This window comes from Wyeomyia smithii, chromosome 2 (genome assembly GCF_029784165.1).
Source record: "Wyeomyia smithii strain HCP4-BCI-WySm-NY-G18 chromosome 2, ASM2978416v1, whole genome shotgun sequence".
Taxonomy (NCBI): Eukaryota; Metazoa; Arthropoda; class Insecta; order Diptera; family Culicidae; genus Wyeomyia; species Wyeomyia smithii.
In genome coordinates this window covers 267,410,320-267,435,570 of record NC_073695.1, presented here as the reverse complement: position 1 = coordinate 267,435,570, position 25,251 = coordinate 267,410,320, and the positions used below count along the sequence as shown (strand labels likewise).

Sequence of the window (25,251 nt, the reverse complement as noted above, 5' to 3'; positions counted from 1 at the left end):
GGTGTAAACTAAACTCGCTAATTCTAAGTATTGCTAAATGTGAAGTGATAACCTTTCACCGCATTGAACGGCCAATACTTTTTGATTATGCTGTCGACGGAGAAGTGCTGCGCAGAGTAGATTACGTCAACGACCTTGGAGTTATACTTGACAGAAAGCTGACCTTCGATAGTCACCGTACTGCAATTATTTCGAAAGCAAGTCGGCAATTAGGATTCATCGCAAAAATTGGACGTGACTTCAAGGATCCCCATTGTCTAAAAGCTTTATACTGCTCACTTGTACGACCCCTAGTAGAAAACGTAAGTGTGGTTTGGAGTCCGCACCAGCTTTCATGGAACCTGCGCCTCGAGCGTATACAGAGACGTTTCGTCCGATTGGCCCTGAAAGAACTACCTTGGCGTGATCCTACGAATCTGCCACCCTACCCGGATCGTTGCCGCCTGCTTGGACTAGACACTCTAGAGCACCGCCGCAAAGTACAACAGGCTGTATGCATTGCCAAGATTCTAAACGCTGAACTGGATTCCCCGAAGTTGCTGTCATTGATGAATTTCCGTGCATCTCAACGTATGCTGAGGCCCTCTTCGATGCTTTTGAACCAATTCCATCGCACGAACTATGGTTATTATGAACCTGTTGCCTTTTGTGTGAGAACATTCACGAGTGTCGAGCATCTTTTTGATTTTGGTGTTCCTAGTCATATTTTTAAACGTAGGTTAACTAATTCTAGTTACTTTTAATGATTATCCTTTTATTAAGACTTTATGTCAGATGATGCACTTAGAAATAAACAAATAAACAAATAAACAAAATGTAGATGCCATTTAGTAAAAAAGGAAACGTATGCAGAAAGTTAACAGTTAATAAATAGGAAATGACTTCCAAACATCATTTTTGAAACTCTGCTTTTAATTGATGTTTTTTAACATTTTATTATGAAGTGCGCAGCATTAAGAACCGCGCAGAAATAGGGCGCCTTACGGTATATCGAGTGACGCTATATCGAAGGTACCTTTTTTTCCTCTGTGTGGATTCATCACTACGACCAGAGACATTTTGATCTATTGTGATATTGCCCAGGTGTTTTCTGTACTTCGCACTTCATATTATTGGCAGTATCACTATTGAAGTGAATGATACGCTTTTCATTTATATCCGTGCTTGTGTGTGAGAGTTTACCCTTTCATTTCAAGCTTACTGCTCTACTATACCGAGCCTCTTTTCTATCCTACCAATATCGCCAAATTACAATTCCCTGAACTGAGGCTACACCTAACGTTCCTCTCTGGCTAGGTTTATTCTAAGAGGGACTTATTATGTCAGGAGGAAGGAGTCTTATCGAAATCTCGTTCCTCGTGCCAATATCGCCAATTACAATTCCCTGTTGAGGGTAAATATTTCTGAAATCAGTTTTATTATAAGAAGGACTTGTTTTGTCAAGAGGAAGGAGTCTTATCGAACCTCGTTCCTCCTACCAACACCGCGTCACAATCACAATTCCCTGAAGAGGCACTCAATGCTTCACCTCTGGTCAGGTCAGAAGGAAGGAGTCTTATTGAAACCTCGTTCCTCCAGCCAAGACCGCGTCATAATTACAATTCCCTGAAGAGAACTATTAAACGTTACTCAGAACAGTTTTATTATAAGAGGGACTTTTTTGTTAGGATGAAAGTCAGCAAGGGTACTATAGAATTCAGCTTGAAGGAAGGGTATGTAGTGTAGAGCCTGAGAATGAACCCATGTTAAAGTCTTTTGACAACCAAATGGCCTGATTCTACTAAGATTCGAACCCACGACCACTTGCTTATCAAAGCGGACTCTGTAACCTTGCGGCTACAAAGCTCTCTTACATATAGTTAAAGAGACCTTGTTTGCCGCATTTCAGGAAATCGACGGAGCATTTGATAATGCTTCTCATAATAAAAAAAATAATGAAATGTAGGTGTTATTATAAAACGTACCCTAGACATAACTATTGTTGTTCGGATTCTTGAATACGTAAGAATTGCGAAGGGATGCCCACAGGGAGGAGTTCTGTCACCTCTACTGTGGTCTGTTGCAGGGGTGATAGCGATCAACGATGTCAAAGATAGTGGTTTTAGTGACTGAGTTCATGGAAAAAGTGACCAAATAGTGACCAAGAATAGGGAAAAAAATGACAAAATAATGACCAAAAGTTAGTAAAAAAGAAATCAAGCCGTTCTTAACCCACGGGGTCATATTTTGATCAATTGTTATACCCCTACCTCCCGTGGTCTTTTGGTCAAACCCCCGTCCCCTACGGTTTTAATCACGTGGTCTTTTCATGTACTTTTTTTGTAATTCGCTAATATCTTAAAGTGGTAGTCAAATTATATCTTATTTTGAGTAAAAAGGTCTCAGAAATCGAATGGTAGGTGTCTGATCAACGTAAAATGTCAGCAAAATGTCGATTTTGCCCCAATTCCCCTACAATACTGAAATAGGTTTATCTGCTGACATTTTACGTATATCAGACACCTACCATTCGATTTCTGAGACTTGTTTACTCAAAGTAAAATATAGTTTGACTATCACTTTAAGATATTAGCGAATTACCATTAATGCTCGGAAATATTCGATATTATTTTGCTTTGTAAAATTTACTAAAACTATGCCAAACCCGGTTTCGTAGAGACACCGTTTTGAGCTCAGTTTTTGTCCAATTTCAGATCTGTAAAAAGATGCTAATATGTGGACGAACTCTTAGAATTTTGATATTTGGCTTCAAAACAAAATGGCGTCGAAAAAACCACAAAAAATTATCGGTTTCTCAATAATTCAAAATGGTGTCATTGTCGCCCCTTAAGTTGAAATATGTTCAAACTCGGGGAAATTTAGTTTTGCATAAAAATACACAAAAAATATGTATATAGAAGCCAAGGCAGGAAAAAAAGTCAATTTTTGTTGCACTGTGTAGATATATCAAAATGGGATTAGGAAAACAGTAGTTTGGCACGCCCTTGTCACACGCTATGAAGCTTCATTCATTCTCAATATGGTTTGCCAGTTTATTCTCCAGTTTTTCAGTAGGTTAGGGTTGAGTAGAATTTGTTTGATAAAATCAATCTAGCAATAGAGTTGAGTTCGTGCGGTCATTATTTTCTCCGCACGTACGCACACGGAAATGTTTGTATTACAAGTTCCTGGCAAAGGTCTTTAATATTAACTCATCCTTTGCAATCGGACTTCTGGAGGTCATGCTTCAAAGCGATCAAACCTTTACTTTTTTGACCTACAGTTTCATAAAAATTTTCGATAACGGTTTTTTGACATCTGATGATATCACAACAGCAGACCTGACATTTTATGCATTTTTAAGACATTTGGCTTAAAAAATCGAATTAAACAATTTCATGAGCCTGCATTCTTTATCAGTCAAAAAAGCTAAACTTTGGTCACTTTGAGGCAAGACTTCCTGAAGACCGATTGACCTAAAATTTTCCATGGCGGTGTCGCCTCTGGGTATAGCAAAAATCTCACCTGAAAAAAAACTAAAAACCTAAATTAATCCACCTAGCGGTCAGACCCAGCCTTTCTCATTCAAACTTATTATTTGTAAAAATAGATTTACATGAACGCTTCAATCCAATAAATGTGTATTCACTTTTTGGGTTGTAAAATAATGATGTTGTAATAGAAGTATAAAATATGAAATTTGACGTAATGTAAATGCTCAAGAAATAGCGATATAAAAGAAATGACTTTTAATTTCGAACAATACAATCCCGAGCGATACCGGGAACATTCAAATGGTACGATACCACATTTAAATTATATTGTGGCCACATATATTGATAAAAGCAGGTATAGTTTTAAATAGCCTTTGAATTTTTCTTTCCATAACTTTTGAACCACATCAAATTGTTATGAAGTTTGTTATTTGTAAGTTTGAGAGATGACTCGTTCGTATGACACTAGGTATGTTCAAATAAGTCGTGTAATCTTTGAGATAATAGAATTTCGTCGTTTAAATTAAATTTAATACATAACGGTTGCTTAGTTCGATTATAATCAAATGAAATGGGAACGTATAGGGCAGCCAAACTTTGAAACCACGTGTTAATTCATAATTCATTAGTTAACCATTAACTAGCCCGTTCATCTGATAATACTATTGATCAAATCGGTTGTGTACTTTCTGAGATAATGAAGTTTCATGATTTTCACAATTCGGTACATTACAGACGAAATTACAGTTCGATTACAGTAAAATTTAATAGGGTGTTATGAGTCAGCTAGACCTTTCATTTGACACTAATTTCGTGAAAATCGGTCCAGCCATCTCTGAGAAGAGTGAGAGAAAAAAAAGTGAGAGAACACACACATACATATATACATACAGAACTGAGTCGAGTGATATATGCCATTCGGCCCTTTGGAGCACTTCCATATTTTCGGTTTTGCAAGTGATTGCTATACCTTTCTAGGAGAAAGGCAAAAAGTTAAAATAGTATTAATTAGGAGTAAAATATTCGTGCTGAAGAAATAGCGAAATAAAATAAATGACTTTGAATTTCGTACACTTCAATCACGAGCAATACCGGGAACTTACGAATAGCACAATACCAAATTTAAATTTTGTTGAGGCCATATGTTTTGATCAAAGCAGTTACAGTTTTAAATAGTCTTTGAATTTCGTTCCTTTTCATAACTTTTAAACCACATATCAAATTTCTATGAAATTTCTTACTTGTGAGTTTGAAAGACAACCCGTTCAAATGACACTAGATATGTTCAAATAAGTCGTGTGATCTTCGAGAAAACAGACGCTCGTTGTTTTTATAATTTAATACAGTACAGATACAAATGGAATAAAAATACGACTATAGTCAAATAAAATGGGAGCCTATAGGAAAGCCAAACTTTTCATTTGACTCTAAGATTGTTGAATTTAAAACGAGTGAATTTGAAAAGTCACCGGAACATGTTTCTTTTCACAATTTTTGAACCGCGTGTTTAATCACTATAAAATTTATCAATTAACTTTTAACTAGCCCGTTCATTTGATACCAATATTGTTCAAATCGGTTGTGTACTTTCTGAGATAATGAAGTTTCGTGATTTTCATATTTTGATACATTACAGACAAAGTAACAGACCGATTACATTGAAACTCAATAGGGTGTTATGAGGCAGCTAGATCTTTCATTTGACACTAATTTCGTGGAAATCGATTCAGCCATCTCTGAGAAAAGTGAGTGAGTTTATGTAGTCTTCGGAATATGTTTCTTTTTAAAGCTGGATTTCACATTTTTAAACATAACAGGCAAAGTAATAGTCCGATTGCAAAAAAAATCAATAGGGTCTTATGGGGTAATTAGACCTTCCAAATGACACTGATTTTGTGGAAATCGGTTCAGCCATCTCTGAGAAACATGAGTGAGATTAAACGCTCTCCAGAACACGTTTCTTTGAATAACTTCTGAACCACACGTTCAATCTTCATGAAACTCAAAAGTTAAGGGTTTTTTGAGTAGCTCGTTCATTTGAAACCAATTTTGTTAAAATCGGTTGAGTAGTTTCTGAGATAATGATGTTTCGTGATTTTCACATTTTTAAACATAACCTCTAAACTAAAAATCCGATTGCAATGGATCTTATGGAGCAACTTGACCTCTCATTTGCAATTAATTTCATGAAGATCGGTCCAGCCATCTCTGAGAAAATCGAGTGAGATTGGGAGAGCGTGACATACACACACACACACACACACACACACACACACACACACACACAAACAGAAAATGCTCAGCCCATCAAACTAAGTCGATTGATACCGTAAACTGGGGTGACTTTGATCACTTTTTTGATTGTATTTCAAATATTTTCCGAATATACTGAAAACAATATTATTCGATATTTTTAACCCTCTAACGCTCACAAGTTTTATCATTAAAATTCATAGCTTCGCGAGAAAATTCAAGCTGAACACTTTGTAGACTAACTAAAATTACTGTCAACTGTAGTATTTTGAAAAAAATGCCCAGTGATGCTCTGAGGCAGCATATAAAAGTTTATGGAACAATCGTAAGCACAATAAACTATTTTATGTCAAGATATGATAAAATAATTCTTGGTGCTTTAGAGTCACCATGAGCGGGAAAGGGTTAAAATAAGTACTGGCATGCATTGAAAAAGACTCAGTCACTACTTCAAAAGTTTAACAACATTTTTGCTGTTTTTAAATATGCTCTAAAAATTTTACACCAATCATCATTCCGGGGTGACTTTGATCACTTCATTAATTTGATGAATTTGGTGTAACACTTTGCTACTTTCACTAAATTGAAAAGCCTTAAACGGCTTAAACGAGTTTATGAATATGGAAAGCAATTTGGGGGCCATTCAAATTCTACGTGAACAGTTTATAATGGCGAATGTACAAGATTCATACAAAATTTTTAGAATATATATGAATTGTTATCCACTGAGAGAGAAGGTGGTCTAAAATCATCAAAAACTAGTCCACGAGGAATATGACTTATGAAATTGGCCAAATTTGGATGTTACTTCTCGTCTTGGGTTTTCGTTAAGAAGAAATATGTATTTCGCTGTGGAGAATATTGGGACTCAACATTGCCTTTGAGGAAAAACTTGCAAAAATAACAATAAAATGTATTGATTATAATATTTGTTCATCTTAAGAACTAATCTGGGAACAAAATAAAAAAACTTTACTTATTGCAACTTGTTGTTTTGAATCTGCTTGAACCGATTGTTTGTATGCAACAAAAGTCGCCAAAAATACACTTTATTTTCAATTATTATTTTAGCATGAAAAACACTCTTGAAATAGCAGAAAATGCATGAGTAGTAGCAATGCGAACATATATCCACGCATTCAGTGAAGATTACGACAAGTCCCAAGCACTACGAGCGCTTTTTTGCCACATTTTCAAAAAAGAGGTACAGTGATCAAAGTCACTCCGGTGATCAAAGTCACCCCAGTTTACGGTATACGAAATTCGACCCTTTGGAGCACTTTTATTCCTTTGGTTTTTCCAGTGATTGCTATACCTTTCTAGGAGAAAGGCAAAAAGTTTAAATGTAAATTTTACTAACATGAAAATTGTACTTGTAAAATACTGGGTAAGAAGTGATTTTTGAGAGACTAAAATTTCTTATTTCAGAATTCCTCGAAGAAGGTGTAATAAACACCGAAACGTCGGATGATAGTACAGTACTAAGTCATGTGATTGATTAATAGACTGCAAGGCCGAAAAACACTCCCGAGTACATTGTTTTTTTTTTGTAACAACAATAATAACTCTTGGCTTGAAATAGAATTTGAATGAAATATAAAAATATAAAAGTCAGCAAAAATAAAGGCCACGTGATTTGCCCTTTAACCCTCTCCCTTGCGTGGTTTAACGTGTTCTAGGACATCAAATCAACAGTGAATAGATGTAATTTTGCAGGATAATATCAGGTATAATGGCAACAATAACAAAAAGGTTTCGATTTGGCGACATAATATAAAATAGTTTAGAAGTAAGGATTAAATGAAAGAAAAATTGACTTTAGTTAAATTGCCTTGAATAAAGGGATTTTTTAATAACCGGCCTCAAAATAGTGACCAAGTCACTAAAAGTGACTTACTATCAGCTTTGAAGGTTTGCAGACGATATAAAATTTATACAGGGTGACGAAAATCTGGAAAATCAGGGAATGTCAGGGAATTAACTTTTGGTCCAAGGAAATCGAGGAAAACTGAAAAATAATCAGGGAAATTTTTTTAACCGATACGCGATTCTTTTTCAAACGGCTTTTAACGTAAAAACTGATCGGGACCACTACTGTTCGGTTTCATATCTGATCGTACACTTTTTACACTGAGATTCTAGAGTAACGTTCATCTACGTCGAATGCTGAAAAAAAGGAAAGGATTTCTCAAAAAAAAAAAAGAAGTGTGCTTGTGTTTTTTCTTTGTTAATTTATTTCAATGGAAAACTGCTAACCTGCTCATTTGTATTTCTAGTTGTTTTTTTATTTGTTTCCGCTTTTTTTTCGGCGTCTTTTTCTTCCTCTGCTGTTCTTTTGTTTTTATTTCCGTTTTTAAAAACTAGTCTCTAAAATTTCTCAAACACAAAATTAAAAGTAAAATATGGCCAAACCGTTTCTAGCTTCTGTAGGTTTTTTAATGACTTTGTTTGTTTGTGTGTTTCTTTGTTTCTTGCCTGTTTGCTCTGGGTTCCCGTTTTCTCTCTGCTTTGTTAAATGTTTCCTCTACTTACCTAATCTTACGAGTTTCCTAGTTCTGTCAATAGAGATAGCGTTTCAAGCGAAAAGATGCGGCTAATATGGCTTCGAGATACATACGAGCGTTTGTTTGAAAGAGTTTTTTTTTCGTTTTATTTTAGTGTATAGTATTTTTCCCTCTCTGATGTGGATGTATTCTAGATCGTTTCCATCCGTGCGTAAGCCGGATGTTTGTTTTTGTTTTTTTTTTTCATTTACGAAGCAATTTTAGCGATTGCAAGAAAATAATTAGAAAATAAACCAAATTGTGATGATACTGCTCTTGTTTGGCTTTGGTGATCTGCAGCAAATGGTATCTTGGAATGAATGTTCTGTTTTCAGTTCGAAATTATTGTATAACGTCGCGAGTTGGCTTCGGTCGATATTTCTTGGTTGGTTTATTTTTATTATGTGTGTTTCATTTTGCTACAAATGACACTACAGAATAATGCGCTATGTGGGGGATGATGAATAGAGAAATATTTCTTTTTTTTACTTATGTTTTCTTCTCATAGTTTGATGAACGATTAAGTAACTACCATAGGAAATGGTTTTCTATTGGTAATGAGTGTGTTTTTTTTCTTTTTGTTTGCTACTATAGGGGATTATGTTTATAAATAGTCGATTTGGGATGTTGGCTTCTGATCTGTTTTGTTGGTTTTTGCTGCTGCGGTTGCTGATGTTGTTGGATAATAAAATTGAACTGTTCAATAGTTAAGTTTTGTATTGTTTTGTTTTCTTGTTTGTTTGTTTATCGTCTAGGATTCTAATATCGCTAATGATATTCGCTAATAATAATGTAAAATAAGTCTTCTCGAGTTTATTCTGTTCTCTTCTTCACTTTCTATGCTTTGCTTATACGTTATTTTGTTTGTTGTATGCTATAATGAATAAGTTGATTATGCTTGGATTATTGCGTTTAATACATATAATTCTGCTGCTTTGTATTCTCGCTTCCCAATGTTCGACTTGTTCATGTTAATGTCCCGTAATAGCTACTGTTAAGGCAATAAATTAATTAATATAATTATAATGCATTGTTCTGCTGTTCAATATATATATATTTATTTACCAATTCGTTCATTCTTACCATTTTCCTTAGTAATATCCTTCAATAATGTGCAATAAAAATCTTTGTGGAGTGAGATCAGAGTCTTGAGTGGCGTTCAGCTTCTGTTTCTTTCTCGTTTTATCTAGTTTTTTTTTTTATCTGTGAGAAGGTTTGTGTGCTTCGGATTTGTTTGTTTGTTGGTATGTTTGTGTGTGTGTATATGTGTGTGTGAGTGAGAGAAATAGTGTGTTTACTTATGTGCATTGTTGCTTTTTATACAGCTTGGATTTGCCTCCCTTCGTCCCGTTTTAAAGTTAGATATAGTTACTCAATTATTTGTGTTTTCATTATTTTAGTTTTGTTTATCACAGTTGATATTTTCGCGTCATTTGTGTGTCATATGTTTTGATTTTTCTTCTCGTGTGTCAAAATTTTGAATTATAATCAATTTACCTTCAACTTGCATGCTTGGTTGTAAACATCAAACTTGAAACTGAAAGAACAACTTCTTGAACAGAATAACTTCATTTTTTCTGTGCAGAAACATGAAAATAAGAACACATATCTGCTCGTTTTATGTTGGTTGGCTTGTTTATTTTTTTTCACGCTTACTATCTTACCTGCAATATGGTACACCATCAACTTATGGCAACAGAAAGTAAATATGCAACGTTCTTTTTTTTCTTATGTCCCGTTTTACTTGTTTTGTTTTGTTGTAATTCAATTTATACTACCAACAACGATATTCATCGATCTTTTTCTTTGTCCACTGCTTTGCGTTCCTGTTTGTGTAGTTTTTCTTTCGTACTACATTTGCTTTGTTTCTTTTGTTTTGTGTTTAGAGTATTTTTTCATCTATTGTGTGTTTTGACCAACTCACTTGATTTTCATGGCACAATTTGACTGCTCGCTCGTCTCGCTAGGATAATTATGTATTTTCTTCTGACTCCCGGATGTTTTACTGTATATGTATATTGAGAAGTTTTAGTGCGTAGTATTCTCGCCTACCCTATTATATCTGGCTACAATATTTGGGCGTGGAACGTATGTGGGTGAAGGAGTGTAGCTTTTAAATGAAAATATCTTAATATGCATAAGTGGTAACAAGCAATTAAAATCTACAAAACCCAGTCTACATTCTACGGCAGTCCAGGTTCCGCTGAACTGCCACTAAATTCTATTCAGCAAAGTTGGCTCATATGTTGACTGCCACCCTAGGGTGCTTTTTTCGTAACATTTTTTTTCAAGAGTAACTTTTCAAATAATATTCAAAGGTTGACCAGTTTGATGTTAAAAGGCCAAAACTTGAAAACTACAAATCTTATCAGAATCACGTACTACTTTAGTTAATTGAATGTTTTGGAAAAGGTGGTCAGGTTTTGAATGCTTACATCTCACTCATTTCTCATCAGATTTAGAAGTTTTCAGTTGATCATCATCGTTTGTATTCTGGTGCAGATGGTACAAAAACTGTTTGTTGTAAATATTTTACCAAAAAATGGCCCTTGGTAAACCATTTTGGTTATCCATCACCAGATTACCACCAAATTCAGTTTTTTCTTTCTACCGGATTCTCCTTGAAACCTGGCAACACTGGCGTTCTATATAACGTCACCGGTCGTTCCAATATTTGCGTGACTCCGCCTTTTCGTGAAATTTCGCATCGCAGCTTAGTCGGCAAATCGGGTGGAGTGGGAAACTCGTAAAAGATATTACAATTTTTTAACACGACCGTTAAAAAAGCAAAAAAGTCAACACCGATTGAACAACATTGCTGAACGGAGAACACAAAAAGAGTCGAACGCCTGAACGACTCTCAACACACATTCAACAAGAAGACAAAGTCCATCTTAATCCTCTCTCTGGGTGGCCGGGCAGCATAAAGATGCTGTCAAAACCCCTCCCATTGAAAGACTGTGTATACTTTACGAATGCTTAGAAAAGTTAATGTTAATATTTTTGTTTCCGTATAACAAGCCTGCCATCTAATACTACTTTGAGCCTCGTGAAGCTTTTTGTTTGTTTTTTTTTCTTACGCTAGTTTGCACGCTGGGGGGAGACTAGTCCAAATAGAGTCACACACACACACTGTCAACCGAAGTTACTTCGGTTGGTCGTTCCACACCCAAACGGTTTTCGAAACATACTGCTTGGAAATTATTCGGTAAGCGATTGTTACGTTTTCTCTCGTCTAACCTTTCGCTCTCCGGTTGTAGTACAGACTAGTGATAGTGGAGAGGAAATAGTAGATTGAGATATCGCGTATGTGTGGCTGAGAGAGAGAGGGAGAGAGTAGTGAAAGTTATTTCATATAGCTCTAATAGGGATTTCATTACGATTTGTTATTTGGTTTTGTTTTTTTTTGTTTTGTTAGAGATAAAGATGATGCTACTAAGAGAGTTAGAGTTGCTTCTGCTTATTTTCGATCGGTTACTAGTTCGCAGTTTCTTAACTAGAGGAAGGTGAAATTTTCTGCGTTTTTTTTTTTGCATTACTTACTTATACGTATAATAGAGAGTTTAGTATGGCATAGCGCGTAGCGTTGCGACTTTTATCGAATTAGAGTTCGATTGTACTTTCGATCGCTACTTTTCGACCTACTTCTGCTGCGTTTCGTCCGGGCCGGAGCCCACCGGTTGTCACTGTCGCTCTCGGAGCTCTGGCCAGCACTATGCTGACTACTATTGCTGTAGTTGTTGCTATTGCTGGAGACACTGTTCTGCAGATGTCCCCGAGGGTTTGTGCTTACACCGATTTTGCGCGATATGACGGGGCTGTCGGAGACGCCGCCGCTTGATAGGAATTTACTGTTGAAAGGTGTTTCCGGACAGGGTGCCGGTGGACTGGCAGGTTCGAAACCGAGATCTTCGGCGAATTCCATGTTCATGTGACGGTAGAATTCCTCCGTTGGTTCTCCGGCGTGGCTGAAGAAGTGGCTACCATTGCTGGGAGGCGGCACGATCGGGGGCATCTGATCGGGTCGGTAGCACTGCTCGTACAATACGGAACCACTTTCGTAGTCATTCTCTGAGTACATTTCGGCATTGTTCATCGTCATGTGATGTGGTCGAATCCAGTTTTGCGGGAAGCTCGGTATGGGTGGGGGCATTGTGTCCCAACGGTTTGGCATCGGCGGAGGGCCATGATTTTTGCGGACCATCTGCGGGGACAGGGCAGCCGGGTTCGTTCGAATAGTCATGCTAGTCGGCGGACGATATGTACCGTACGGATGGTCCGGTGGTGGTGGCAGTACATCTGATATGTTGATTGGTTCCCTCATCGGGGCGTTGTATTCACTGGACTGCGGACTGTTGGCACATTTCATACAGGGTTCTTCCTGAACGGCTCCACTGCGCTGCAGAGTCACCGTTGCGTACGGCTCCGGTGGAATGCAGTTGTTGCTCTTCATGTTCTGCGTATTGTTGGTTAGTTCTGCGTACTCGCTAGTGCTTGGAGGGTCTAGCGAGTGTGATGGCTTAACTAGCGTGTTTCCGTGCAACCAAAGCGTATGCTGCTTATCTGGGATGATTGTGGTTACCGACGGACCGGGATAGGATGCCTTTACGCTTTGCTTCTTTCGGATCGCCCAGAAGATGGCGAACACCGCTCCCCCGATGAGACCCACGCAAAGAATCACCAGTGCCGTGCCGGACATCCACGACGACATCCAGTAACTCGGTGTAGGGTCCGTTCTGTAGAAAGAAAAACAAATAAATATTATTGACGTATATTTGCAGGCCCATAAAACCCTCATTTTTTCCAAGACTAAATTCAACCCTTCCTTTTACCGTTATGACAATGTTATCTGCGAAGCCTACAACTTCGAAACCTTCATCTTCGAAGCTTCTGAGAAGGTCAGCCGGCAGTAAAGATGACAACAGTGGTGAAAGTACTCCTCCTTGCGGGCATTCTTCCGTAGCTATTACAGTTCTGGATGAACCTCCTAGCTTTGAAGTGATTTCTATTTGTGCAATCATGCCAGAAATCCAGTAGGTACATGTGATATCTTCCTCATCGCTTTCGCCATAGAAGAATAGATTGTGTTTTCGAACGCAACTTCAATATCCAAGATCTTTTACTGACAGAAATCTTTCAACTCTGGTTACCAGCGTATGTTTTTGGCTCCATGAAAAGCAGAATGTACCTAAACTGTCGACAACAACAAGAATCGAGGGTGGCCAGAGTGGAAATGGCCAGAGGGTTTCCCGGTAACTGACAACAGCGAACTAGGACAGTGAACAAGATGCTCTTTTCCTTATGATCCAAAAGCAAAGGTAACCAAACCAAGGTTTACAAAAGGCAGTTTTAAGAGCGGATACCTGGTTCCTTACTGTAATGAAACCGCCTTATGACTGAAGGACGTTACTCGGTAATTAGTACCTAGGGAGAGTGCTGAACTGATTGCCATGGATATGAAAGATATTACTCCCGCGGAGGTCTTTCATGCATTCTTCCTTTTAAGCGTGGATTTTATGTGATTAGTTCTTTGAAAAATTTTAGCTTGCTCAATGTTATCCCATGCTTGTGGCAAAGTTCACTCCGAAGGGCAACCACGCGACCGCTGCGGTATTGCGTACGTTGGCAGGAGAACGAGAACTCTCATGATAAGAAAGTGACGGAGAGATCAAGGCAATAGGCAGGAGACAGCCGAGGAATCAGATACGGGTTTCGAGGAGATTGCAGAGCTATACAAGATAGGAGAGCCACAAACAGAACTATACCACCTTTTTATCTACCCTATCGAGATATTACTGGCTATGAGCAGACAAAAACCAGATAAAAAGGCAATCCACGGGTGACGTATCATTGCTTGTACGTTTGTTATTGTTGTTGTTTTTCAAGTTGCCAAACCAAAACACAGCCGTAGTGTCGGAAAATAAATCTAAAGTGATATTCTATTGCTGTGTAAAGGCTTGCCCCGCGTATTACTAACTAGAGCAACCGATTGGAAAACTTTTGTTTTTCACGCTTTTCGATCCGAATTGCATCCAAGTTGCGACCGTTCGTACAAACCTAAAGCTGTCAAAAGTTGAAAACAAACTGAAATCAGCTGATCGCAACTGTCTCGTGGATTGCCTTATTCGGCGACTACGACGTCGGAGGCAGTCGAAAAACAGTTAACAAAAGAAGAATGGCGAGGCTTAAAAGATATCGTTAGACTATTTTCTTGTAGGACGGACGACCTTGTTGGAACAGGAAATCATCTTACAAGAAGATGCGAGTCCAAGACGACAGCCACAAACGTTCATCGGCCATACACGTGGAGAAGAACCGAGAAATTGAGCGATACAAAAAACTAGATGCCATCGAAGAATGTTCTATTGAGTAGGCGAACCCTCTAGTGTCGGTTCGTAAATCGAATGGCAAACTAAAAGTATGTTTGGACTCACGGAGGATGAATGCAATGACTAAAAATGGCTTTAATCCCATACGGGATACAAGGGGTATTTTCCACCGTCTAGAAAGCGATTTCAGTGATAGCTTTAAGGTTTGTTCCACTCAGTATTTGGCCGTTTCCTTTTATTCACTGCAGCGCCTCTAGTTGTCATACCGAGAAACTAATGACAGCGGTCTGATCTGGAAGGTTTGTTTACTTAGTTGTGAAAATTTCGTCGGGATCGGTAAACGCGTTGAAAAGTTATCCAAGATGGAACGCGAGAAACGAGAAAAAGTTTGCACACCTACTTTGAAAAAACACAACATTGCCAGGAAGGATGCTGTATTGCAACCTGAATAACATAATAAGTATTAAGAAATAATGTAGTTGAAAAGTATTAAACGATGACCACGTGTATATATGAAGCTGACGTCACGGCTAGAGAACCGACGTTTGGCCAGATTTCTATTAATGTCAAGGGTTGATAATCTGGTATGCAGGGCCGGCGTTTCTTGTGGGTAGCATAGGTAGTAGTACCCACTCGGAATATATCCATGTGGGTACTTACCCACACGGAATTACCGGACAAAACCAAAAAAAGTAATGTTGCGAGCGACAGATTTTTTGATGGATATAGTTGAGCGAGAGGTTATAAATCTACAGATTTATGTACAGTTGTAACGTTTCTCAGGGAAAAGGATTATTTTTTTAATCGTTTCATTTACGATAGAGTTCTAAATTTCATTTACGATAGAGTTCTGAAGTTTTGTTTTCCCGTACAAACTTCCCATGCCAAATTTGAGCTTAATCGGACTTCGTGAAGTAGGGCCTCAAAGCGGTCAAAGTTACAGTTTTTTGATCGATGAAAGAAATGTTCGAGCTGGGAGTGTCTCTTGTGTGTTCGGGTGTTGCTCGAGTCTTCCAACGCAAATGTTTTCATGTCCCTGAAATTTAGTTTTTGTATTTAAAACAAATTTTTATGAAACAACATCAGATCTCGACATTTCATGTATTTCAAAGAGATTTGCTATAAAAAAATTCGATTCTGGAAACTTCAAGAACTACTCTTGTGCATTTTTAGGTAGGTCAAAAATGTAAGACTTTCACAACTGTAGGTGAAACCTTATCAGAAGTTCGATTAAGCTCAAATTTTGGATAGAGACTTTTTCCGATAATACAAAATTTTTGAGTACTAACGTTTGCATCAAAAAAATGCTCAAAAAATGTCGATTTTTCATGAGTTTACCTTTACACGCACTTACGAAACTACCCATGCAGCATCAATCATAGTAACCCATGAGTCAGCAGAGAAAATATGACTCGAACTATAACTATAATGGCGAAAACAGTGAAGCTACTCCGTTCTGAACTGTGCGCAATCGGAGAACGTTACCTCACCGCGTCAAAAACATACATCGTACAGAGAAGGGACGCCGGCTACGCTTGGTCCGGTATATACAACATCTTGCCACTGTTGGACTACAATCAGAGCATCGAAAGAAAGACCGGTTCCGGACGGCCGACGGCTCTGAGCGTCAAAAAGCTCCAAAGAATACTAAGAGGAGGACCGTGGGGAAAGTGGCTACATAGCTGCGTACGCTTGATCGGGAAGTCGGTTCAACCGGCCAAACATTACAGAATACCTGGCGAACATGGACATCAGAAAGCGGTAGTCCCATCCATTGGTCTCGGAGTTGCAGGCAATGACGCAGTGTCAGCGGCTGAATAAGATGGTCGAGTCGATTTTTCCGGCGAATCGCGACGTGATAGTGGTTGATACCGAGACCTATCTCACCCTGGATTACAACGACTGGCAGGGCAGTCCGTATTTTACATTTCCCACCAAGGAAGTGACCTCTGAGGTGAAATTCATTTCACACACCAAGCTCCCAAAGAAGATGCTGTTGTGGCTGAAAATCAGCGAGAAGCTCCGTACTGGCCGTGAACGGGGAAATTTATAGTACGAAGAACCAGCCGAAAGTTGCGTCGTTCATCAAGAAATACCATAGGGGCGAAGACGCGGTGCTCTGGCCAGATATGTTGTCGGCCCACCACTCGAAACAATCGTTGGAGGAGATGAAGCGGCTGAAAATCGATGCGCTACCCAGGTCGGCCAACCCACCCAACGTTCCCCAGCTGCGTCCCATCCAGAGGTTCTGGGCAGACCAGAAGCGCAAGACTCTCTCCAACAATTTTGACGCGAAAATTGAGGAGGAATTGATGAATAAAACAAAGAAAGAACTCATAAACATGCCTACACGCATGTTTTCATCCACCATGGCGAATGTTCCGGAAAGCCACTCGCAAGGGCTTGGAAAAGCTTCTGCAAGTGAGCCTATATAATTACCTTCCATGGAAAATTCATGGGAAATATTACTACTGAACGAAATTCGAAAGTCTCATGTTTCTTAAACATTCCATTGGCACCCTATTGTTGATGCTGTCGATTTTTCGTAAAATTATGTTCAGGTATCAGTAGATCGCCCTGGTGGCTACGCTTTTGTCACCCATGAACCTTCCCTATTCCTTACTACCCACTCGGGGAAATAATGTGACGCCGTCCCTGCTGGGATGAACAATTTCTTTTTACACGAATTAAAGGTAGAGTAAGGAATGGTTGAAGCAGTGGCGTCTATTTTAATCAGTCTAAGAAAACGGGACTCAAATTTTTGAATTTCGATCAATGTCAGCAATTTCAATGACTGGAACGAAAACATTGATAAAATTCCGTTCAATACAAAAATACCTTAGAGTAAACAACAAGAGAAAAAAATCAACTAAAAATTGTAGCTATTCGGGTGCCATTTGGGTTGCTGAAGAATATCCTCTACAAAACAGATGAGGCACTCTTTAAATAGGTTCTAAATTGCTAAATCAGTTTTACAATCTGAAAACAAGAGAAAATGATTACGGGTTAATTGATATACTTATGTTTTTATTTCGCCCTACACATTTCGAGTATTTCGTCTCAATACACAGGAGACTGCTTAAGCTGCTTAAAATTCCCTACCCTAATGCAAATTTGAGAAATCAATGAAAGCCTAGGTTGAACGTTTTTTTTGCTATGTATAAAAACAGCAACGGTTTTCATGTTAACTGCCTTTCCTCCTCAAAAATTTAAAAATGTAGCATTACTGAAAGGCAGAACCAAGGGTGTAAATTATCACTCAGGCTCACTTTTTTCGCAAGCCGATAGCACTTTTAATGAGTACATTTTTGAACAACTTTGTATGGCGAACTTTGAGTCCAACAACTTTATCGAAGAGAGAATTGCTCGTACTCAAATACTGGAGCCGTGAGAGCAGATTTAATAAAATTATCGCTATCGTGATAATTATCGCGATAATTTACCGGAATGTCCTCTCACAGCTCCGGTGTTTGAGTGCGAGCAATACTCTCTTCGATAATGCTGTAGCACTACTTCAGAACTTCAAGTTCGTCGTACAAAGTTGTTAAGAATTGTGCTTTTTAAATTAGCAATTGGCTTGCGAAAAAATGAGCGCAAGTGATAATTTTCATCCTTGGGCAGAACATTAAAAATAAAAGCAGAAAGAAGAATTATCAAACTCACAAATCGGAAAGAACGGTAGAATTGTGAAACATTTGGAAAGCGGGTTCCGTAATACGGATTATGTTTATTTTTCTTCTCAAGAACAAAGAACTTTGAAAATATTTATTCAACTGCATCTGTTGAATAATTTGTAACTTGTAAACTACGAATCCGTTCCAAGTGAAGAAGTAAATTTGTAGAATTTTAACCTAATTTTAACAGTAGAGTGTGGAATCTTTGAATATAACCAATCTACGTAGAACTACTTCTCTCGGTAAGCTCCGCTATATAGGGGTGTTAAATAAAAAATCATAAACGGAACAGGAAGAAATATACCCAATTTCAAATACAGTGCGGAAACAGCTCCCCACTGTATCGTCGGAGTGCCTTATTTCCACTGTCGGGGTACCTCAGAGACGCGATTAGCATCATATCGGATTTTCAATTGAGCAACAAATTGCCCTTTTTAGGACAAAACTAATAAATGATAAGATTAAACATTTTTTAGGAAGTTTTGTACCAGAATGAAGAGTGAAATGTTATTTCATATATATTCACACCGCATAGTTTTTGTTCCATTCTTGTCCAGTAATGCCGTATTTATAAGTGTAAATTAAAATTCGGTAGCACTTCACCAAAAAGAATTTTGTTGTCCTCTAGTCGCATAGCTGCAATATGCAACACTGTAAACTGTTGCGTAACTGTGAGTGCGCTGCATCTTCTGCTATCTACTTCCATCCGACAGGAAAGGGAGAAAACGCTTGTCGTTCCAAGCCGCAACACAGTACGAGTTATATTGTTGCGTGTGTGAGAGCTTAGTCGGTCCTTTTCCGGTTGTCAACAAGATATGACATTAATCGCGTCTTCCGTCTAGCGAAACTGGGAGGAGACTAAGCCTAACAAAAAGGAGGAGCCAGTTATGAAACGGGTGTGGCCTCTTACAACATCTTTCAGAAATAGCACCCTAGGCTATATAAAAACCTGCTTCTGCTCAAACAAATCATTTAACTATTGCATAGTGCAACCTTCGGACATAACTCAGCAGCACAGGAAGCGGCAGCGGCACTTTCTCCAGTGCTGCTCTGCCTTGTTTCGGCAACAACACAATATCATGGAGCCTGGTAATCAAAACCTCGGCCGGTTTTCTAATTTTTAGTGTGGAAACAGGCTTCCGTTCCTTTGTAAGAGTGCCTCATTAAAATTTGGAAAAAAATATGCGAATCAAATGTCAGACAATATGAACACAACCCTTGTGATTTTTGAAACCAAACTAGCTAGCTTTAAAGGTCTGTTCGGGTCCCAGGTCAATAATTTTCGAGGATTGTGCTATATACGACGATAATAGGAATTCCAAAAGTCATGGAAAGCCGAATCATAAAAGTTAGAAAACACGGAAGTTTGGAAGGGGCGGTATACGAAATTCAGAAGCCCCAAAATACCAATAAACATCGAAACGAGAATCATGGATGGTAAATATGGTAAAAGGCAGAATATCCGAAAGATCAACCATGCTAAAAAGCAGGAAATTGAAAATCCGAATCTACCAAATGAACGGCCTTGAAAAAACCAAAACACCGAAAATCAGAATTTCGAATGCATTTTAACAGAAACTAGTTGATATAATAACAGGTAGAAAAATGAGCACGACGAGTATCAAAAGGTAGGAAAAGCCGCTATTATAGAAGTAACACAATGCAGCGGGCTCATGGAAAGGAAAAATTTAAATGAATGCAAAGAAGATAGAATCTCGAATGGTAGAACGAGAGGCAACATTGAAAAGTAATGAAAACCGAAGTACAGCTTTTGGTTCGTTTTTTGTTTGTCGCAAAAACCCAGATATCAACCTAAAAAGTACATAACACGTAATTTTAGAGACAAACCTCGCCAAAATCTTTGAAACAAGAACAAAGATTGCATTTCGTTTACAGCAGTAATTGTGTCACTCATGTCCAGATACCAACACTGATATGAAGACCGTAACAAAATGCCCAAATGAGGCTAACTTATTTGCCGTGATGGTTTCTTGATCTTGACAATAAATTTAAAAAAAGGCCATTTGCTCATACAATTACCGTCTTTTGCTCCCTAAAGATGATTATCTCAAACGAACGAGCCAATTAACAGAGATAGGCTCACGATAGGGCTGGTAAACCCCGCGAGGAAAGAATATGCTATTTTTAGCACGGCTCGTATCATCAATCAAGGCCCTTCCTCTTCTATTACTTACCGAACAATATTTTGCGGATCCATGTGCAGGGGAGTTGGCAAACTGTAGGGACCTTTGAAGAGAAAGAAAATCTCACGTTAATTCCATCTTAAACAAGCCCTCATTCCCACTCAAATACTAACCAATACCACCGGCCGTCAAACTTGCCACCTTGGCTATATACATCGCCCCAGGTGTTAAACTGTTAATCACCACCGATTGTGTGGTCGAGTTCAGCACCATTTGCCCCAGCACCTTGTTTGTGGTGTTGGATTTTATCTGGATCTAAAACCAAGAAAAAAAATCTGTACATTTAACTGTTCACACTGAAGCTTTTTTTGTGCGACACAAACCTTGTAACCAGTCAGTTCCCCGTTCAGCAAATGCACCGGCGGTGGAGACCACCGGACAAACGCAGCCGTCGTGTTGATCACACCCACTCGCACATCCGTTGGCGCTGCTGTCGGTGGCCCATCGAGGGTCTTTCCCCGTCGAATGTTCGAAACCGAACCGGACAGCCCCTCGGGAATGCTGGCGAAAATTTCATACTCCGTGAATGGTCGCAAATCGTTTAAAATTAACTCCTTGAGATTGCTGACAGTGACTTGGCTTTCGAAGGTTGAATTGTACAGGAAACTGGCCATCGGTTCGCTAGCGATCCGATAATACATACGAAGGGGCATTTTTGTGGCACTATCCGTTACGTCCCACGAGATTCCAATCGAACTAGCCGAAATGGTGAACACGTTGTTGAGCACAATAAACTGTTCGCTAACCCAGCGACTCTGGTCGTATGTATGGATTTGCTCCTTGCGAGCTTCGAGCGATTCATCTTTATCCAAAACTTTGATGAAGATCTTTTTCACTATGCTACCGGCCTCATTAATAGCTGCGCAGGCGTACCATCCTTCATCCGCTTTGCTGATCGCCTTCAATGTAAGACCTCCGTTTTCCTCGAAATGTACAATACTATTACTGACTAGAGAAGGGATTGTACTGGAGATTGCCTCCAGTTCTATGCTAGATTCGACAGATTCTCGTTTATTTCGCACCAACTGGACTCGCGCAGTGTGTGGCAGTTGAAATAGTTGCTTCTCCGAAACTGGTTCTATCTTTATCGACCAGTTTCCGATCGTCTCCGGTGCGAATGATCGCACGTGATTCTCGTTTGCTCGCAACAAAATACTTCTCTTGGATTTTTCCGCTGGCTTATGAGTGGCCTGATCCTGACTAATGGGCTTACTTCCATTATTATTCACGTGTGACTTATCAATTCGATCCCAGAATACTCGCACAGTTGGCCGCCCTTTGGCCCTACAGGGCAGAGTGATTCCTTCACCCTCCCTGATCACGACATCCACTGGTGCCTCCATGAAGGTCGGTGCTTCGTATACGTACAAATAGACGGAAATGGTTACATTACCACCCTCATTGTGACCCTCGCAGATGTACTTTCCCTCGTCCTCCTGGCGAGCGTCCTCTATCCTCAGCGTGTTGTCCAATAATTTGCGGGATCTTCCTTCTGGAAGACGGCCACTTTCTTTACGCCAGGTTACCACCGGTCTGGGATCACCAGCCAGCTCGCACGGGAGATCAAAACCTTCCCCTTCGAGGACTTCGGTATCGTGAGGACTTTTCACAATCGTTGGGGGTGCTAGCACTTTCAAGTAAACCGACGGTGTAGTCTTCGTACCGGCCATACTTTGTGCTGAACATTCATATTTTCCGGTGTCGTTCGGCTGAATCTCCGAAATCATCAAACTACCAGAATCAACCATGGACAACCGTTTTCCACTGATGTCCAGCAATTTGCCGTCTTTAATCCAGAGGACAGACGGTTCCGGAATTCCCCTCGGCGGTGTACAGTTTAAAATTACAGGACCGCCTACAAGCGCCACTGTGTCTTTCGGTACTGTCCGGAACTCATCCTTCAACATGGCGATCTGCAGCGTTGCATTCCTGCTGATTGCAACTCCAGCGGGATTCTGTGCCTCACAGTGATACACACCCGCATCCTGTTCCCGTTTGTTCTGCATTACTCTGAAAATGGAAGGTTTCAATTTAGAAACGGTTGATTTCCTAACTGAGATGACTGTCTTACTTCAAAAAGAACAACGATCCTTCTGGGAGGATCACACGGCGGTCGGAAGACCCGAGCGGTGACCCGTTGTGGTACCAGGTTATATCCGGCGGTGGCCGACCGGCGGCCTTACAGTTGAGCGTCAGAGGTTCCTCTTTGGCTGCTACCGCATCCGCCGGATGCTCCAGTATTCGTGGTCGCAGTTGTGCTGCAATGATAATCGAATATAATGAGAGGTTAGTTGAAGTTGTTACAAACTAATTAACAATGTTGGTGCTTTGCTTTAAAGATTGTCGCCAATAGAAGTTTCACACGAAGTGCTCAATCTGCTACTTCTTGTGTATCAGAAATAACACGTTTCTTGGAGCAAGAGTAAAAAAATTCATAGTGAACGTTGATCAATCAACACACTCACAGGTGTAATTTTTCAATGCCAAAGAATTGCTTCCTACGGTGACTATTGTCACCTGAAGCTATTAGATAAAGAGAGGCGAAAATTTTGCTTTTATTAGAATTATTACATTCAATTCAGACATGAATAACAAAACGTACTATTGAACACCCTCAAAAATATAAAAAATCAAACACCCGTCGACAAAATGGAAAAAAGTGCATTTCAAAAGCGCATCCAGACGGGACTTGAACTCGCAATCTCCTCCTGCATGGTATTTTATCAAATTAAACTATTAAGATGGGATATTTTTCCAGAATCTATATTTGTATTACATTCCAGTGCCGCCTATTCTATTGCTCACCCCTATCAGTTAAACACAATGCTATGGAGGCGTTATTTTCGCGACTGAAAAAAAAAAATGTCTTATCACACTTTCATCTAACTTTTGATTCAGACTTTTCAAACCTGTTCTGCTACTTTTTTCTCTTTTCTTCTCAGAATTGAAATTTTTTTAATAGTACCTTCTACCAAAGCACGATTTTAAAGTTAGTTTCGAATAGTGACAAATTTCATTAAAAGATCAAAAAAAAAAATCTCAAATTGAACACGAAATTTCGAAGTCCAAAAAAGCCAAATACGAATGTGATCTTAAAATGAGCTCAGAAAAACGTTTTTGAACGCCTAAAAAGACAATGATTCCAAATTGTGTACAACGATCATCATCTCAACTTAAGCTGACGAAAATGACGTTAATTCATGTATAAGGACCAAAGAAATATATTGAATTCTAGCAATCGTTGCATACGAAAGTAATGCCAAAATCAAGTTAGAATAGCGTGAAACACTTTCAAAGTAAAAAAAAGTTCCAAGACAAGTTTACAAGCGATAGAACAGTCCGAAAAAGAAAATTATCGCGAATTGAGCTCAAAATGGTCAAAAACAAGATTGATCTCAAATTAGACTCAGAACAGCGCAAGAATATTTCAAAGGTCAGAAAACGAAAAAGGCCAAATTTAAATAAAAAAATTCTTCCAGAAAAATGATCATACATTGCGCTCAAAAAGGCGAAGAACAATTTCAAACATAAAAAAATCATAATCAGCGTAAAACTGCTATTAAAAGGCAAAATGAAAAATGATCCCCGGTTGAACTTAGAAGAGCGAAAAATACTTTAGAAAATGGGCAAAAGCAATCTCCAATTTGCTTTGGAATGGCGGGAAACAATTGTAAAGGTCAAAAAAACAATATTCTAAGATCGTGTTGAGTATAGTGAAAAAACGCTTTCGAGGATAGAAAAGTCCAAAAATGAAATTAATCCAATCTCAAATTCAGCTCAGAATGGAGGAAATCAATTTTAAATGTCGAAATGGCGACAAATTCTTTGAAAAGCCAAAAAATATTTCCAAAATAAACTAAATATTGTTAAAAAGCCAATTAACGAAAGATTTTTAATTAAACTATTGATTTCGAAAAAGCGACTCTTGAGACCAAAAAAGAAAATTATTGGAAAGGTTAAGGTCTGCTTCCTTTAGATCCCGGGAATATTGTCAGTTGTAAAGCAGAGCCCCTAGTGGTCGGATTTGAAATGTTTTGAGAGGTATATATTTGGTAACTATTCGTCTTTTGAGTGCTGGAAGTTTCATCTCGATACGTGAAGTTTGAAGGAAGTTGTGCTACATTGTAAACAAAAGAAGAAAAATAATTGTGCATAGTCATAGAGATACTCAGAGGGAGAGATAAGCGATGAAAAAAATCGCCAACTTGGTAACTGGGTTTCCCATGTCAGAGATGCCAGATCTCTTCACAAAGCGCAATGTTGACTTACTTTTTTATTTGACTCGTATAATCGGTAGAAAATAATTAGGTGCATCGCAAAAACTGTGCAGGTGCTGAATTTTATTCTTATGTTTAATTTTACACACTTTCACCACAATTATTCATTATTTTGTTAACCACACAAAAGATCCTCCGGTTAAAAATCACTGTGCAATGCAATTTTGACGCATTCTTAATTCATTGTTCAGCAATAAAACACGAAAAACTTAAGAAAATAAACGAGTCCTTTGTTGCAATACCTCTCAATGTGTTGTTACCTTTCTTGTTCGTTTGGCTCAGATTTTGACAGTTCGTTTGGCTCACAACATTATTTCCGCATATCTCTCCCTCTGAGTATCGCTACAAACTCACGTCAAGGAGGCTACCGTTCATTCCGTTCCTGCGAGCAACTCAACAGGGCGCTTCAACAAAACCCAGTAGTCAAAACACGTGCTTGAGAAGGTTTTGATTAGGGTTTGCAATATTCCCGGGAATGGATTTCCCGGGAAACGAGAA

The 25,251-nt window shown here is 38.8% G+C and overlaps 1 protein-coding gene across 2 annotated transcripts in view; it reads right to left on the bottom strand.

Annotated features, from left to right (window-relative positions):
• Window positions 1-7,937: 7,937 nt before the first annotated feature.
• Window positions 7,938-25,251, bottom strand: part of LOC129720986 (roundabout homolog 2-like) — a 58,722-nt gene continuing 41,408 nt past the window's right edge. For both annotated transcript variants that reach the window (XM_055672988.1, XM_055672987.1), the window contains 5 exons: window positions 22,548-22,734; window positions 20,800-22,486; window positions 20,590-20,731; window positions 20,468-20,519; window positions 7,938-13,005 (listed from right to left, as the gene is read on the bottom strand). In XM_055672988.1, coding sequence (XP_055528963.1) covers window positions 11,865-13,005; window positions 20,468-20,519; window positions 20,590-20,731; window positions 20,800-22,482 — 3,018 coding nt within the window. In that variant the 5' untranslated portion in view covers window positions 22,483-22,486; window positions 22,548-22,734 and the 3' untranslated portion in view covers window positions 7,938-11,864. The remainder of the gene's footprint in view (window positions 13,006-20,467; window positions 20,520-20,589; window positions 20,732-20,799; window positions 22,487-22,547; window positions 22,735-25,251) is intronic.